Source organism: Sphaerodactylus townsendi, linkage group LG02, assembly GCF_021028975.2.
Source record: "Sphaerodactylus townsendi isolate TG3544 linkage group LG02, MPM_Stown_v2.3, whole genome shotgun sequence".
NCBI classification, from domain to species: Eukaryota; Metazoa; Chordata; class Lepidosauria; order Squamata; family Sphaerodactylidae; genus Sphaerodactylus; species Sphaerodactylus townsendi.
In genome coordinates, this window is record NC_059426.1 from 63,527,677 (window position 1) to 63,546,578 (window position 18,902).

Genomic DNA, 18,902 nt, shown 5'->3' on the forward strand with positions numbered 1-18,902 from the left:
CGTCTTAGAAAGTACCATCTTGGCTTTTTCTTTCTACACAGCACCAATAAAACATCCTTAGGACATTTTAAAAAGAACACCTCTTGGCTTTTTTTGGTCTCAATATCAGATGTTTTATTTTCCCCGACTTCCACCCCCAGTCCCTTAGCCCCTGTTAGAGCACTTGCATTCATTTTTGCTGCTTGAGAGTCCATGCTGCCACCATTTGCTGCATGTTTGCTTCTCGCTGAGGTTTCCTCTGCTCGCAGCTCATCCAATTGCTGTTTCCTTGGAAAACGCTCATGAATAAAGTTTGTTTTCCCTGGCAATCCCATGCAGGTGACATTCACTCCCCCCCCCCTTTTTTTTTGTTTAAAGGGCTGAGTCTTTGTGGCTACACAGGTACTATCTGAAAAACACAGCTGCTCAGAGAACTGTTCTACCGCCCATTAAGAAATATTGCATAGACCACTTCTTAATGGATGGTAGGTCAGTCCTCAGAGCCACTGCAATTCTCAGATGGTGCCTGTGTAGCTACAAAGACACTTTCATCTAAATAACAAAGGGGGAATGCACATGTGCAGGATCACCAGGAAAAACAAATTTTATTCATAAACTAGGGGGGCCCGGCCACAAGCTTTGCTGTGGCAATTGTCCTTCTCATAACAGTCTGCAACCCACACAGATGTCCATGCAGGTCCAATGATCTGCAGCATAGCCTTTTGGGGTGGTCAAATGGAATCCCTCTTTCCCTTTTCAGTTCACATTGTTATATGGTGGTGTCTCTTTTTTTTAGTATAAGGTAACCCTTTCCATTCCACAACGGAACTGTCCAGAGTGTGAATCCCGCTGTTCATGAGGCTAGTTGACACGCACAGTCCTGGCTTGGGTAAGGCAGAACTGGGGCAAGGAGGCTATCACAGTCAGGTAGCAGAGGCAGGGTGGTGAGGTGCTCAGATCGAGGCCAGCTCCCTGGGTTCTTAAAGGGCCACGTGCAAAAGAAGAAGAGCCAGTAGTGTTGGTTCACCCCCACCCCACGGATTGTCTTAGAAGAAAAAGGCAAACTCCAGCTCACTTTTAGTAAAAGAGAGCTGTGGTGAATATGGGTGAGGAAGTGGGTAAGTGGTAGTTGGATGTGAGGGAGGGCAGAGTGAGGTGTGTGAGGATGAGCTGGATGTGTATTGTGTGATAGCAGTGGGTGAGGCACAGAGAGTGAAAGTTACCTGCGTGTGAGGGGGGGGAACCCCACCTGACGTCTCACACGGCAAAGTGTGTATGTGTTTCACTTCCACTTGTATTACCTAACAGTATTACCTATGTACTGTTTTCACTGCTCATCTCTGGCCATCTGCACAAACATTCTAAGCGCTCATACCAAGCCCTCAGGCCACAGACAGACAGGCTGCACGAACATTCTAAGGGTGACAGTTAAACACAGCCAGCTTCATGGCCTAGTGTGCCAGGAAAAAGATGTTTTACCTGGCTCAGGTATGGACTTTCAGTGATTTGAAGGTCCAATTACCTGCCCAGAACAGGGGGGAACGTCATGTGAAAATTTGGGGGCGATTCATCCAGCCGTTTTTGCGTTAGGGCGTGACTAACAAAGTCACTGTTAGCTTTTCATATATAGAGATGTTTTACGAAGAAATAGCAGATGAGCCTCCTTGAGAAACAAACATGCAGCAAATGGCAGCAGCACAGACCCTCAAACAGCAGAAAATGGCGGGTGCAAGGTGCTATGAAAATAAAAATTAAGTGCTCTAACAAGAGAGGGGCGTGGAAGGCCAGAAAAATAATTTTTTTCCTGCCTGTTTGTGTTCACAGCCATTCAGGAGACATCTTGAAGACACCTTGTGGGGTGGGGGAAGCCCCCATTTTAGCAACTTTAAAATAAGTCAGCTTGAGCAAAAATAAACATCCCGAGGACATCTTGGGGAAAAAGTTGTGTGGACTTCCTCCCCAAGATGCCTTTTTTCTCTGTCCTCAGGACATCATTTGTGCTGTACAGAAAGGGCCATAGTTTCCTGCCTCCCCCCTGCCATCTCTTCCCTTTCCTTGTGAATACTATTTGCTTGTTTGGTTTTGTTTGTTTGTTTTGTATGCCCCCCTTCCCCAACAGGGTCAGGGCAGCTCACAACATTCCATAGTGTATAATAAAAAATATTTAAAACATTAAAAACAATATAAATACATTTAAAAACATTAAGATGGTTTAAACATTTTAAAAATATTAAAATCATTAAATCCTTCTAACTTAATGCCCCCATCTCCTTTCCCTTCAGATACTACTGTACTAAAAACATTGTGTCTTTGATCCAATTGTACTTTTTTCAAGACGGGTTCCCACCTTCACAGTATTCAGTTCATGTTAAGAACAGAATTTCTGCTGCTTACTAAGAGACAGGGAAGGATGGCTTTTTAAAAAAAAGGTACAGACCAAAAGGCACTGGGTGACTCTTTTCTTGAGATGGTTAGATGGAAATAGACAGTAATGGCAACCAGTGCAAAACAGAAGGCCCTAAGTGTTCTCCCATGCAGAGTGACTCCCATTTTATTGTAAGTCACCCTGAGTCCTCTAGGTGATTTGGCGGGGTAAAAACGTCAAATAAATAAACCCAATGAGGTTGGATTGCATAAGCTTGCCCTGTAAGATACACAGGCCCATTTTGCCCCACATAAAATGATTCCCTCGTAGTCCTTTGAGAAAAAGTATTGGACAGCGCTCACGAACCTTGGCTGAGCTTTAACAGGATAGGTGCTGGGTCCATGCTCTTTCTCTAGATTCACAAGGATATCGTTCATGTTTTGATTCAACTGAAACAAAAATAAATTATTTCTTTAAAAGCTGAACAGGAAAGACTGAAAGGCACTATAAAAAAATAAGATGCAGAATATTCAGTCCATACCAGAAATGCATAAGAACACCAAGAGGCACTACCCAAAGTGAAATTGTCTTGTTCCAATTTTTTCTACTTGACAGTCACATACCCACCCTGTGCATCATTTGACATCCAGAAACAGGTGCCACATGAGCAAAGTCTGTATTTCATTTACCCACAAATTCAGCTGATGTCTCTTCTGTTTCCTGTCTTTATTCCACACTGCCCCAACAACCACACACTTGTACTATTGTTGAGCCCTTGCGTCAACACAGGGTCTTTGTTTCTTTTTGGGAGCTAATGTCTTCCTTCTGCTTTTTCTTCCCATCTGCAACTACAAAACTTGCCTGCAACTGCTGACTTAGTTGCTAGGGAACCAGAGTCTGTGGGGGGAAAAACACTCACAAGATTTTAGGCCAAGCTTAGCATCCACACTGGGAAAAGAGGGGGGATTTAATCCAGGCCGACAGCCATGTGCCTGCTATGGCAGCAGTTAGTTGACCCTCTCTATCCCCTGCTCTAAGAAAATGCAGATATTTCCTATGAAAACTTTCACACAAATAACTTTCATACACCTAATTTTCAGCAAGGGAAAATAGAATATAAACCCTTGTTACTAAGTACTAAGAGACTGTCCAAAAGCTTGCTTCACAACATGCTATGGTGTGCCAAACTCTCTTTAAGAAGGAGAGATCTCCTGCCCTACAAATTAAGTGACAGAATGACTGCATCAGATTTTACATTTTACCTTTGCACAAATTGGCACAGACTTTTACAGTCATCACCAAATTCCTAAAGAAATTTTGGCAGCTAAACCAAGGACCTCTGCCACAACCAGAGGATCTTTAAGGCCCAGGACATGTTCTGGATGCACATAATGTAGCAACCTCCCTGAAGTTAAACAGATGTGCATCTGTCAGTGGGTGGACATGAGAGCATCTGGAACGCTGTATTTTATACAGTCTTGAGTTCCCTGACAGAAAGGCAAGATATAAAACAAAATAAATAAAAATATATAGATGTTATGAGTCCATGGTCACTTGCTTCCTGATTCTCTGTGAGACCTAAATAGGCCATTTAAAGGTAAAGGTGCAAGCACCGGGTCATGGAGTGATATCACATCTGGACATTTACTAGGCAGACTATGTTTACGTGATGGTCTGCATTGCCCTCCCCAGTCATCTGCACTTTACCCCAGAAAGTGGGGTACTCATTTTATCAACCTCAAAAGGATGGAAGGCTGAGTCAGCCAAGAGCTGGTTACTTGAAACTGACTTTCAGAGGGCTCCAACTCAAGGCATGAGCAGGACTTTGACTGCCACAGTGCTTACTACACTACTCTGACTGCAGCTTACCACTCTGCCTCATGGGGCACAGGACCACATATCCAGGGGTAAAGGTAAGCTGTGACTGAAGCTGTGACCTCCCCTCTTCTGCTTCAAGCCCCTCAAGAAAGACAGAACTGGTAAAAACTAGTTACTGTTGTATGCATGAAATGCTAAATATGTATGAAATGCTATTTCTACTGCCTTCACCAGTCTGTTCTTCCAAAGTATTTCTACTTTGCTTATGCCCTTCCACGAAAATGGAAACCCTGTAGCAAGACAATGAAACCCATGCAGATTTCTTGAACGTCAATTGAGGGTGCATAATTTCCTTACTCTGCATTCACTGTCTTGGCCTACATTCAGTAATTCCCTGTTGTAGAATTTGTGCAAAATCACTCATACAACACTGAAAGACTGCATAGCCCATAGCAATGGAGCCAGTTTCAATAAACTCCCACATTTTGTTTTCTAAAGCAAGTGTGCATTTTTTTAATGTATGCATTATATCAAATAACCCTTAAGAAAGTCTATCTAGGTTGCTTAAGCAAATTAGGCAAAACAATAGCATGTCAATAATCCTGTAAATGTGCCAGAGATGAGCTTCCCCAAGAAAAAGTAAAATCCCTCAAGCGTTCTGAGTAATGAATTAATAAGGCCCATGGAAAGACTGATTGATTACAAAATAAAAGGAGGGATCGAATAACTATTTATTTTAAAGGTGCCTCAAAAGGAGGCACTAATTAGGTCAAACACTATAAAATAAAGTTGAGAACTGTGTTATTCCAGAGTCTCAAAGTGATGCAGTCAGCTAGGCTAAGGCAATTAAAATGTCAGGGACTCCCACACACCCAGGAGCCTTATCGATAATATGCAACAGGTACAACATAATATCATCAATCTTTACCTTGCTCATTTCCTTATGGAAGTTCTCCTCCAAGCCGGCAATACTCTGGAATGTGTTGACATAAAATCCAACACGACTGGTAAACAAAACACAATACAAGTCAATGGAGTTAAAAGGGGGGCTCAAAAATATATTGTTAGATGCCCATCCCATCCCCATTCTTCCAAATTTCCAAATCTTCAGGCATTTACAGGGCCACAGTGGTAAGCATGGACTGATCCAACCGTTTGGTCTTTCATGGGGCCAGCACCAAATCTCTTTTACATACTCTGAAATAAATGAATACGTAATTACATTTCAGACCTGCCTGCTAGGCTCACCTATTCCATAGTGAAGGCAGTTCTTCTTGAAGATCTATGTTCATCTCCTCAAACACTTTTTGAGCTTTTACTAATTCTTCTTCAGCCTGGAGAAGAGAGTCAGAATAATCAAACATAGAAACACTCATGGGCTCATCGTATGTTCTTTACACAGGACCTGCCTAGAGTCTCCCTGACTATTACAAACCTGCCCTTCCTGTTTCTTGACATCCCAATAATGTCAATTTGAATCATGTTCAAAACAACTCTTACACTTAGATCCATGGCAACCATACTGCCAGGGGGACCTGAAGGACCAGAGGGGTTCAGTGAGCTAACATTGGATGGTCCTGATATAAACTTGCAAGCCTGGACTGAAGAACCAGCAAAACATAGGAAGCCCATGAGGTGGGGTAGCCAGAAACTGGTGCTGTGGGAAGGCTGGTTGGCCTCAGTAGCAGAGATGGCATTCCACAGGATCTGCAGAGGGCCTGGGAGTGCCAAGGAGGGGATGGGCCACACCTGAGTGGGTGGATCCAAATATTAGGGAGTGTCTTGAAGGAAGTGGTCCTGAGGATCTGGAGTGGTTGGAATGAGAAGGCAATGGGACAGACAGATGCAGAGATAGAAGTAAAGAAACTCCCCAGGACCTATGCCTGGTTGATGCTGTAGCCAACATGCAAAGTGGAATAAAATATGTTTATTGGCCACTTCTTGTCTGAGAGTTTGCGGGGAGCTATCATGGACCAATACCTCATCCCTAGTCCATCCTCCTGCAAGCAGCCCAGAGCATTTCTGCCCCACTACAAACATATATCTGAATTATGGTAAGCAAAAGCTGGTAAGCAAAACAGGCATATTCCAAAGCTACCATAGTAGACTCCTGCTACACTATATTGCAAAATCACACATACACTAAAACTGAAACTTAGGTTGCCAGGATAAGGCCACAGAATGTTCTAGAGCAAAAGCTTCCCATTCAGGATGAGATATTTTAAAATAAGGAACAATTCTTTATCTTGCAAGTTGGCCTCCTACACAGAGCACTAATTCAGACCAGTAGTGATCGGCAATGGGGTGCTCTTCCCTCTTCATAGGTTAAAGAAGGTGACCAAGACTCTATAGCGGACACTGGTCTATCAGGACTGCTTGCCTGAGAATTCTGAATTAGGAGCTATGGATACCAAATGGAAACAAAGATAAATTAACCATTATATAACAAAGATCCCCAATTTCAGTTAAGTCCAGTTAACTTCAGTTCCCCAATTTCGCACTACCTCATGTTTCAGAAAACTCGCCAAGCTGGGCTTTTGGTTGGCCAGTGGTTCCCACCCTGAAAAAACTGCTTCCAGAGTAACAAGATTCGTATCCTCCTGAAGTGCTGGCCTCATACCAGAGATGGAAGTAAATGTGGCTTTTTAGTGGATAGTAATTGTGAATGTAACTCTCTCATGAGCCAAAGACTGAGTACCACTGAGTACCATACAACTTTTAAAGAGCAAAGCTGACTGAAAGCAGTAAGTCTTATTTCCACCTGAAAACACACAGTTTCAAAGGTTCCATTGAATGTCACCTGTAGTCTGATGAAATACAGGAAAACAGTGGCTCTTAAATCTGATAAATCCAGTAGCTTGTCATAGCAGGGAAAGAAACACAGGCAGCCTGCTTATATTCAGCCACATGGAGCAGGAATGTCACAAGGTCACAAGCCTCTATGGACTGCTTACAGAATACATCACTGTCATGTACCGGACTTCTGAAAATCTCTATTACTCAAAGAGACCTGGGCTCCCTGTCCTTGTGAAAAAAATACAAAGGATATTCTAAAATGTCTTTGCAGGATGCTAACTGCAGAAACACTTCTGCCTACTGGTTCAGAAAGTCTGGCTGAAGCACTGCTTTGATCCCTCATGTAGCAGGCATCTGCTACAAATACTACACAAATGGCCTTTTTTCTTTAAAGTATAAAAAATTAATCCCATTCTGAATAGACAGACATGAGGAATGACAGATTTTAAGCAGAGCAAATCCAAAATACTTATTGGCTACATTAACTAACAGCCAGAATTCTGTTGCAAGGTTGTGGTTTGGAGAACACAGGCTAGCTGTCTAATCCCATTGTCATCTACTACTGTATTAAACTGCTTCTATGCTCCTCAGAGAGGTGGGGAACTATTCAAGCTGAAGGGTCTAGAAAAGCAATCTATTAAGACTATGTACTTATTGTGACATCCCAGCATGAGGAAAAGAAACATCCAAGGCAACGTTCACTCTAGAAATGAGAACAAGGATTCTGAAGTCCAATCAATATCCCATGGGGTCTGCACCACCACTGGCAACCAGCCAGAGGATTATTATGGTTTCGAATTATAAGAAGCATTGCCTAAAGCACGGTCAAAGTACTGATAATAAATACAATTAAAGTCAGGCCCTATCAACAGATTTCTGGTTTAATGAAGAAAGATAGCTCAGTAATGGAAAAGGATATAATAGGGCTCAAAGACTGAATCTACCCTATTGCTTTATAAGGAAATTGCTAGCCCGTTCATACAGAAGAGCTAATTTCCATACTACCGTCTTATGTCACAGGAGCATTTCTACAAGTCACTTGCCCCATGTTTAAAAACATTCCATCATAGTGGAAATTGAATTCTGCTCCCACCAAAGCTTCTCGTTATCAATTGAGAGCTAAGTCAGAAAAAAATACCCACATTATGGATATAAATATTACTCACAGAAAAATATTCCTGTCTACTAATGCTGTTTATCTGCTTTCCAAACTAGATTTTCACTCAAAAATAACTGCAGAATCCATCCTAATAGAAGGTTATCAGATCTACCTCCCTTTGGTATGTCCATTGCAAAATAAATAGTGATGGTTGCCTGTTTTACTATACTTGTTTATGATGCTTTTTTGTCATTTACATAATCCCTTTAAATCATATTTCATTTTAAACAGTGTACAGACCATTGTGATAAAGTCAACACTGTATCATGATAGCGCAGGGAATTAGCTAAAATGCTACCAACAAACTAAATTTCAAATTAAAATTGACTAGCAAGCTTTAAAGTTTGCTTGCTGCCAAGCTGTTGTTCTGGACTTATTGGACAAAGCAAAAGCATCAGTGCTACTTTTAGTCAGCATTTCAATGAAGTTGTGGGAAAGCAGGAATTTGCTGCACTAAGCAGCTCTTTTCCATCTACCCCCATACACCCTGAGAACAGATTACCAAACAGAGCATATTGCTTGAGCAGTCACTGAATTTAGGCCTTATACCCTCTCTAGAAGTGTCTTCATGTCAGTTTTCATTTTGTCTACCCAGCAAAATTTGTTCTTGGGCCCTAAGGAAAGACTGGGATTATGGCAGATAGTGAGAAACTAAGAGATGGCGACATTTACGTTAAGAGGTAGACATTCTGGTCTTTTCTGAACAAATCACTTACAACATTTCCAGGATGAATATAAAATGTTTCCTCCATGGAGCTCCACACTAGTTTCCCCCTGTTTGGTTCCCAACATATTTCCAAGCAACTTTTTCTCCATTGTTTCTGAAAACATTTCTACAACTATGTTTTTCACTGACATGTTTTTAAGCTAGTTTTCCTTACCGTGTGAGCATATTTCAAATGTTATTTCTTTCCCGCCAAAACAACGGGCCACTATCCACCACCACCCTGCAGGGTCACCCACCTCCCCTTTGGTGCATATCAAAATCACTTTGGAAATGGGGTAAGTGTGATTTGCAGAAAAGGCTGACTATCAATTGTAAGATCATCTAGCTTAGAGTGCTCACCATCTGCCAGCCCACTGGGTGTAGTGCACCCCAGTCTGAAAAAAAGTTGCTAATTCCAGCTTGGAGAAATTCCTGGAGATACAGGAACAGGTCTGGGAAGTGCAGAGGGCTTGGAAAGGATATAATTCCCTTAGAAGCTGCCATTTCCTCTACAGAAACTGATCTCTGTAGTCTGAAGATCAGTTGTAACCCCAAAATTCTAAGCCCCTCAGGGAGAATCGTAGCCCTACATGAAAAGTATTATGCTGAAGTTGTTTTTAATTTCTCCTCTCATAGTCAAAAAGAAGAGAGAAAGCAATAAGACAAGGGGACAGGAGCTACTGTGTCATCAGAAAAGCTTGGTGGCAGCTATACTAAGAACGAGATGATTATCTTCAGACATCATGAGAAAACGTTAGTTCACAGTACTGTTTACTGAACTCACCATGGTTAGTGCGAGACATGATCAAAACAAAGAATCCTTGGAAATCCTAGTGTCCATGCTGATATTGAGAGTCAATTAAGATTTTTGGTCTGCTCTGAAGCTGCGACTATGCTCTGGGATTGGTGCTACCAGATTAAAACGGATGAAATCTGATTTTCCTTCACTGAGAAGTAATGACTAAGCAAATCATGATTCATGAATCAGACCACAACTCTTCCTAAGCATCCCAGTTTGTGGCCCTCTTGCTAACTCAAAACAGCATCCAGACATCACACTAACCTGCAGCTCACTCAAAGCATTATATATAAAATATGGTCCAGTGTGATGTCTGCACAAGACCTAGTTCAGTGGGAATCTCTATCCAATCTATACATATGACCAGTTTCATGTTGGAACACTGCCATGCCCCGAGCTAGCTAGCGTAACACCCCCCAAGCATGTAACTCGGAGAATATGTTTCCCAAACTGCAAGTTAATTTCTAACTAACCAACCAACCAACCCCCCTTCCATTAAAAAAAAGAGTTTCCCAGAGGTTTTGAGAGTAAAGGTTTGTAGTTAAATCTGTTAGATCTACAGTTTGGCTCATCTACACTACTAGTCTGAAAGTTCTAAAACCAAATTCAAACTGGCATTCTTCCCCATAAATTTAAATGTTGACCAAGGCTCCTTAAAGTTGCTCTGGAGACAGGGTGATAGAGTCACACACCCCAGCACAAAGTCAGTGCAGTCAGTCAAGTGGGAACCAGTTCAATTGGTAGTCAAGAGATAACTGCTCCTCTTGTACATATAAAATGTTCCTATTCAAGGTTTTTAGCAATGGAATTCATGGGACTTGTGGAAGAGATGGGACTTGTGGAAGAAATAGGAAAAGATGTGGACACCAAATTTGCATGGATTCAGGCCATTTGCAGCTGAAATAACAAGATTATTTAATTTGGAATTCTATCAACAGTTTGCTAAATCTTAAAGCAATCTGATGCAGTAAATTGGGCAACTGAGCTATAAACCAGGCCAAAAAGAAGCAAAGGAGATTTCTGACTCTTCCCCTCACCTCTTAAATAACTTAAGGCAAGCTTTCTAGGAACCTATGATCCTGACAACATTTGTAAAAATGGAGAGATGCGTGAATTATTATAGAAGTCTCATTTCTTGGTTCAGTTTATCTTGCCACATTGATACAAACACAACTTGAATTCACCCTTTATTCTTTTTATATACCTAGTAAACAACAAAAATCTCCAGATTGACAAATATTCCTCTTGCTGTTTCAGAATCTCTTCTAAAATTAATCAATTCCTCTTGTTACGTGATGACAAATTGGTTCAGACCTTTTAATAGCCTTCTGGGTGGTCTGAATAGTAAAATGTTAACCACTATCCAAGAACACCCATTTATGAAACTCTCAGTTTGCAAACAGAAATATATTTGCTGTCCAGCCCCAGGAAAGTAACAATGGGTTCCTCAGGAACACAAGAAATTTGGTTTCTTCCAGACAAGGCAAAAATTTATTGCTCACTTGTTATTAAGGAGTTTTTGTACTCCTTCTGTTGCTTAGACCCTCATGATCAGCCAGCTGCATCATCTATTCCCCCAAGTGTGCTCAGAAATTTAAGTGCCAGTAGTGATGAATAGCAGATTTTATTAGCTTATTACAGAGCTCCATCCCACATGACTCATGGATCTTAAGGATTCCTGGCTGGCTTCCATTTTTCCTGGCAGAAAGCTCCATAAAATAGCCCCACTTCTAATCCAAAGCAGAAGGAGTATCTAAACACATGTGGAAGCTGCCCTCATAGCGCTTGATCAAGGTACAATTACAAAACCCCATGGAGGGGGAAGGCCAAAACCACAGGACTTCTACTCAATGTTGAAGGTGAGTTACAAAATAGGATATCCATACTGAGGCTGAGGTTTCCAGGTCACAAGGAAGACTGAAGATAAAACTGTCTCTCCGCTGTCCCTCCTCAATTAGCCATATGCTTAGCTAGAGTACAAAAGGAAAGCAGCAGAAAAATCAGCACTATGATCCTTTGTAGGGAATCTCTCCCCACCCCCTTAGAAGCCTAGGAAATATGATTTGAGGAGGGAGATAGACCAGTGATCAGAGAACTCAGAAGTTAAGTAGCAGCAGGTGAAGGAGGATCTTTGCATGGGAAAGGTAGCAGATGGAAGAAGACAATACTGGGAAATTTTTCTACTTAAAGACATTTAGTTGTTCACCAGAAACAGAGGGATATAGTACAAGAGTTCTATAAAGAGGCAGAGATGAGATAACATCAACATGTTATCATACATATAGCATCTTAGAAACTACAGGCAATATACCAGTAGTCAGCAACAGGAGGCCCAGAGCCAATTCTGACCTCCTCAATCTGACCTTTACAGCTCTCCATTTCTGCACAAGAGAGAAAGGTGTGATGGAAACAAGGCTACTGAACTGAAACTTGACGACAGTAAAACAAAAGTCCAATAGCAATGGAGAAACCAGAATTTCCAGTATGAGATGGCACCCAGAGGAAGTCAGGGGGATATAAGGGAGCCATCAGCAATGGTATGATGTCACTTCTGGGGGGGGACGGGACTTTGAAGTGATGTCATGCCTCTAGAACACAGGTGTCAAACTTACGGCCCTCCAGATGTTATGGACTACAGTTCCCATCATCCCCTGCCAGCACGATGCTGGCAGGGGATGGTGGGAACTGTGATCCATAACATCTGGAGGGCCGCAAGTTTGACACCTATGCTCTGGAAATTGCCCAAAACTTCATAATAAAACCACATACTTCTACAGTGGATTGACATCACTGCCAGGGGTTTTTGTAGAAGTAACATCACACTGCCACCAACAGTTCCCCCCCCCCGCCCCCATTATTTTTGTTTGAAGCAGCAGGAATAGAAAACAGACTCCAAGGGATCCTCTGCTTCTGGTGGAAAACTAGCAGCCTAGTTCTAATTTCTTCAGATGCTATGGAAAGGATATCATTTTGGAGATGTTTGTAAGAAAAATCACTAGGGGAGGGAAGGAGTTGAAGCAGAGAGAGACTTGGCATGAATACTTTCATCAATATTTCAGGTAGGATTCACTGTGAAATGGACTGTTTTTGAGACGTCTGTGTTCTTACATTGACATGGGACCAGTACAGAGAAAACTAGAGTCACATTTTTAGAGAAAATGGTAGCTAACAAAAGGGAGAGCTTAGAGTGAATGCTGCCTGTGGATTAAAAGCACAGCACAAAGTTTGGGACAGAAATAGCGCATGCAGGGTTAGAGAACGAGGTAAGCAGACTGTCACCTGGTTCCGTAGCAGATTAGTCTGAGCTACGAGATGCGCTTGTAGCTTTCCTTGGCACCACTGAGGCGCAGCTTTCTCGAGCAACGAGACAGGCTGTGCGATAGCATTTTCAAAACAAAAACAAGAGAACAGATGGACATCTTTTGAGCTTTTTTAAAAAAAAACGGTAAAAGTGTAGCAGGGCTATGTTGAGCCAACGACCCCAGGAAAAAGAAGAAAAAAAGATACATTGAGAGCCAAGTAAGGGGTGATTCCTATGCAGCATGCCAAGTAGAGCAGTAATTAACACTCCCACAATATGCTCAAAGGGTACCAAAAGGTCAGGAGAGCTTACGAACAGTCCAGCTGCAGAGAGCAACAGAGAAGAAACTGTTAGTCATTTAGAAGGCAATGAATTCCAGCTTTGGGATTCCCCTTCATGAGATACCAGCAACTTGCAGAGAAGAAGGGATTAAACAGACATTGTTATTACAGACATGCAGATTTAGAACTTGCAACACTTAATTTTTTAAAAGCATAATATAACATGAGTAGGCCTTTCATCAACTGGATGCCAGCAAGAGACATATCTGACAGGTGCTGGTTCTGTGGCCACTAAAGGACTAAGATGGGAGCTAAACGTTCCATGCTTCTACCTGTTATGGAGCACTTTTCTCCCAGCATTTGGGAAGTAAACACTGCAAATATAACAGTAAAGTAGACAATGGGGTCCTAAGAAACTCCACATTACACAAAAGAGGGAGGAAAAGAATTTCTCAGAGGACCAATGTGGCTAGTGTACTTCTAGGCTAGTGTACTTAGAACTCTCGGTTTCAATTCTCTGTTACCCTTTGTTCTTAGCACAAGCTAGTATTCCTTCTGAAATAACTAACACTGTGGACTATTTAAGGAGCAAGCAATCTGATCTGTCAGGATGACTTTCAGGTTGATGACTTTAGTTATTTTACTTCATAAATACATAATTTTATTATATAATTTATATAGCAACTCTCTCCCTTGGAGTTCAATTTTCTTCCCAGTAAACCCTCATAAAATTAATTTTATTAATTACTTCTTTAATCAGCACCAGAAAAAAAGTGGTTTAGAAGTCATAAATATGTAGAGGCAAGAATTCATTTGATTGTTTAGATTTGTTTACATTCTAACATATTAATTTTTTTCAAACAATAGCATATACATTCTCTAAATAAATAAATAATAAACAAAATAAATTATCTAACTGCTTAGAATAAAGTGATGTCGACTCACCAACAAGCTCAGAAAAAACATGCAGCAGGCACATTCCGTTAGGCAGCCCATCCAAAGCCTGAGGCAACCAGGGACGGTGCCACTGCCACACCACCCTGCCACCTCCAGAGGGCTTTCCATGAACACAAAGAGGCAGGGGAAATGGAGTTACACCAACTAGAAGCAGAGTAACTCCAAGGCCCTCATTTTCGATGGCACCTCATTTCTGGTGGCAAAGCTGGGTGGAAGCCAACTAACATCAGTTCCACTCCCTGGGAATGCCCACAGAACACCCCGAGCTTGGATATCAATGCAGCTTGGAATGCAGGGCTCCCTCCTGGTTCAGACACAACTGAGGTCTGAAGTGCCCGCCTGTTTCCCAGTTTGCTAAATGCACAAGTGGGGTGAGCAAACACTGTTGTGTGAGTTCTAGTTGGCGCCATTAAACCATCCCCCCACTTTGAATTGGGATGTTAGTTGGCTTCCCACCATTCAAACACATTATACTGCTTTCTGGACTATTTTGCAAATTTGAAGTATTTAGTGAACTGGCAGTACAATCCTAAATAGATTTACTCCCTTCTGTGTCCACTGAAGTCATTGGGTTTAGAAGGATACACTTTTTTTAGGATTGCAGCCTTCCAGACCAATCCTATGCGTATTTACCAGGGAGTAAGTCCACTAAAGATATTGAGCTTACATCTGAGTAAAAATGCCTAGAGTTGTGCCATTTTGTCCCTGTATGTAATGAAATGAATTACTTTGATGTTATGCTAACAGAGGAATTAGAAAGGTAAAACTATTTTTGTCCTTAGGGTGGAGACGAAAACAGCAACTCATCCTATTTAGTATTACTAATCTGTATCACCTCTCCCCTTTCCCTACATAAAGAAAAAGGATTTTGACAGACTGCATCTCTCCCATAAATTTCTAACCAAATCTCTTAGAAGAATAAAGGCAAGTATTCTGTGAGAAATGGCAGGGATACAGAGAACTGAATTATTCTGCTAATAACAAAGAGTTGAACAAAGGAGCAACACTCATTAAGAGGTTAATGTAAAAGATATTTAAACTTAGGTTCTATGTTGGCCAATCATCCCACATGCATTACATCTTTCCAAATCATGTCTCTATTGACTTGGCCAATAACGCTTAAAAAACAACTTTCTACTTCAATAACAGTGAAAAGAATATGGAAATGCATAACAAAATTAATCCAAGAGGATCAGACAGGCTTTGTACAGACAAAAATATGTGGTGGTGGTGGTGGAAGAAGAAGAAGAAAGCAATGTTCATTTCTCTAGATGCAGAAAAAGTCTTTGATAATATAGCCTAGCCTTTACTGAGGATGCTTGGAAATCTAAGTTGCGACTCAAGATTTATGAACTGGATACAAAATAATTTGGTGGTCCAGGCTGAAGACCTGGCACCATGCAAAAGTCCAATCAAACAGATGCCAGGAGTGAGAGGTATAAAGACAAGTTTATTTTGAGCTGGAGCCAAAACAGGCAGCAGACCAAAGGCAGAAGCAAAGTTACAGTCAAAGTTCAGAAGATATACAAACATCTGTCAATCACAAAAATATCACTGATTTCATCACTTACAACCAATCTTCTAGATAGGATAACAGGTGAAGCCCCTTTCAGGCAATTCATACATCCTGTGATCAGAAAATGGCAGCTAAGAGGGTCTTAGGGATGGAGATTTTGCCATGATAATGAGACCTTGGGCAACATTCCAGTGAAGTTGAATATGAAAATTTTCCACTGTAAGTTCGCATAAGAATGAATTAGTGTTTTGGCTAATGTTCTTATCTCTTCCCCTGGAATAGAAAGATCTAATTTAGGAATATTTTATGTTTCTCAAGTGATGTGCAGGAGAATTGTAACTTCTTACAGAGTTGTTGCCCAGGCCAGAAAGGGCTATTTACACTTCAATATATTTTAATATGGATATAGTTGAAGTCAAGTACCCATAGGGCAGGTGTCCTATAGATACGCATAAAACAATTCCTTTAGAATTTGCAGATGCTTGGTAATCTAAACTGAGGGGGCTGAGAAACCGTGGCTCAAGATTTATGAACTGGATACAAAGCATTTGCACAAAATTTCATGCAAAGATCTTAATAAATGGATTGTGGTGGATTTTCCAGGCTGTATGGCCGTGGTCTGGTGGATCTTGTTCCTAACGTGAAAGCTTTTGACAATACATTAATAAATGGAGTTTTAATTCATAGATTTCAAATTGGAAAAGGAACACATCAAGGATGTTCATTATCTTCACTCTTATTTATTCTTGTGTTAGAAATACTGGCTGCTAAGATCAGATAAGACCCTACAATTAAAGGATTGAAAGTGGATGGAGTAGACTTTAAAATGAAAAGCTACCCTGATGATGTGGTATTGACCATTTCAAACCCACAATTGTTGATGCTACATATAGTGGAACAAATTGAAACATTTGGACCCTTTTCAGAATATAAAATCAATGGGAAGAAGACTAAAATAATTTTGACATTTTGAAATAATTTTGCTGTTACATTTTCAATTAGCTTCAGGACTAAGAAAGGAAATTAATATAACAAGAGGTGTAATAAGGGAACAGAATTCTAAAAGGAGATCACGTAGCAAAAAGAACATTTACTAGACCAATTTATAGATTGTTACTTCGATTTGATACAGAAACAAGTGAAAACATACATAATCAGATGGATGCAAAATTTTGAGGAAGAAATATTCTCTCAACAACAGGAAGCCTTAAAGACAAAAGGTATAAAATTTACTGCGAGCCAAACATTAAGAGAAAATTGGCACAAGATATTCTTTCAGTGTTCCAAAGAATATCCAGGATGGACAAGAATTACACAGGGAAATGCTGGAAATGTAAAGAAGTGGATGGCTTTTTATCATATGTGGTGGGAATGAAAAATGCATGCAGAAATTCAGAATATCTTAAAGATCAAATTTGCAATGAATGCTGAAACTATGTTGTTAGGCATATTGCCAAAAATGTTCCAAAAATTTCAGAAGAACTGTTTCAATATTTGATAACAGTGGCCAGAGTAGTACTTGCAACAAAATGGAAAGCAAAATTATGTCCATGCCAAGAGAACTGAGAAAATGAACTAGTGGAATATGCAACAATGGCAAAATTAATGAACTTTGTGAATAAGTGACCTATCAAAGAACTCCAAAATAAATGAAAAGCCTATTACTTATTTTAGTCCAGAAAAAGAGAAAGAATAATGGTGAAAATTGAAGGATATTGTTGAAATGATGTATATAAATTATCATTGGCTTTAGAATTATATTTATATATAGATTGAAAAAAAAAAAGGGTTTAAAGACTGACTAGTAAAGCAGGTAATCCTTACTTTAAGAAAAATAAGTCAATACAACTTTTATTTTGTGACAAAAAATGTAAAAAGTTATAAAATAAGGCATTTGTTAATATTTTGTATATACTCTGGATTATTAGAGTTTATATTAAGAATAGTCATCATTTTATTTTTTTAATGTCTAAATAATATTATATGCAGAATTTGAATTAATCTCTTTGTAGAATTAATTGTGGCTGTGACTTGATTCCAGTTTATATTTTTCTGTTTTGTAAATTTCTATTAAAAATTAATTGTAAAAAAACATTAAATAACATCTAAATGTCTTCAGATGAGAACATGTAGCAGTTGTATCTTTCAACAGCTGCAATTATAGCTCCCAAAAGGTCCAGGGTTTACTATAAGAGTCCCAAGTGCTTTCAAGATGGTAGGAAAGTACCAAGAAAGGATGGTTCACAGAGAAATTCGTCATGCTGAGCCAGCACAGAGTGCCATGTTAATCCTTTATGGGCCTCTCTTTTTTTTTCTTTCATTTTGTCTTCTCAGCATAATAACATGCCTTGCCAGTCCCCTTGTGAACAACCACTTTAGTGCTGTTTTTTCTTACTAGTGCTTGTTTGTAGGTCATTATAAAAAGCTAGACCAAAGAGTTTAAATTTTAACTACGTCATTTTCAATTTGAAAGTAAACCGCAATTAATTTCAATTCTGATTAAAAATGCACATAAGGGGGCAATTACTTTGACAAGTACTCTTTACCTTGGCAATTTTGGCTTCATCTTTCTTCTTTGCTGTCTGTAGAGATTCATAATGGTGCCTAGCACTATCATAATCCACAAGTTTCCTTCCCCGTTTAGCAATGCGAGACTATAAGAGAAGAGAAAGGAACAAAAGAGAATCATCATTACTGAATTCCACAGTCATGTAATCTAATTGAATAACAAGATATACAGTCTAAATGTACAACCATTTGGTTCAGTAAGGCATTACTTGGCACCATCTGACAGCTAATTTATAGAAGGCATCTTAAAAGGCAAAATGGTGAACTGAACCAATCCAGACTGACTTATCTTCTTCATTCTATATAAGGCAAGGTATGAGTTGGATTCTGTGGCAGAATTTCTGTGAACAGAAAGATGATGATCTTCAACAATTCCTTAATCCGACTGTAGACTTCCAACTCAGACTGAATGTTGTTACAGGGGGTTCCTGTCCCCCAATGTTAGAAATGGGAGGACATTTGGGTCAACAGCAGGAGAGGGAAGTAAGAAAAATGAAAATCCCTTCCATCAGCTAAAATGCTCTGCAGGGTGTATCTATATATATAAACGTGAAATTCCACTCACTGACTGACTCATCAACAGAACTCAAAAACCACCGAAGCCACACACATGAAATTTGGCAAACCTGTTCCTTCCATACCCCAGGTGCTCACTAA

General features: G+C 40.2%; 1 protein-coding gene across 16 annotated transcripts in view; it reads right to left on the minus strand.

The window, feature by feature from the left end:
• Positions 1 to 18,902, minus strand: part of BIN1 (bridging integrator 1) — a 140,405-nt gene that overhangs the window by 40,693 nt on the left and 80,810 nt on the right. For 11 of the 16 annotated variants that reach the window (XM_048486370.1, XM_048486364.1, XM_048486376.1 and 8 more), the window contains exons 6-10: positions 18,224 to 18,331; positions 12,902 to 12,994; positions 5,411 to 5,496; positions 5,091 to 5,166; positions 2,711 to 2,793 (exon numbers count right to left, since the gene is read on the minus strand). In XM_048486370.1, the coding sequence (XP_048342327.1) occupies positions 2,711 to 2,793; positions 5,091 to 5,166; positions 5,411 to 5,496; positions 12,902 to 12,994; positions 18,224 to 18,331 (446 nt within the window). The remainder of the gene's footprint in view (positions 1 to 2,710; positions 2,794 to 5,090; positions 5,167 to 5,410; positions 5,497 to 12,901; positions 12,995 to 18,223; positions 18,332 to 18,902) is intronic. The other 5 variants (XM_048486380.1, XM_048486378.1, XM_048486369.1 and 2 more) reach the window with 1 other exon arrangement.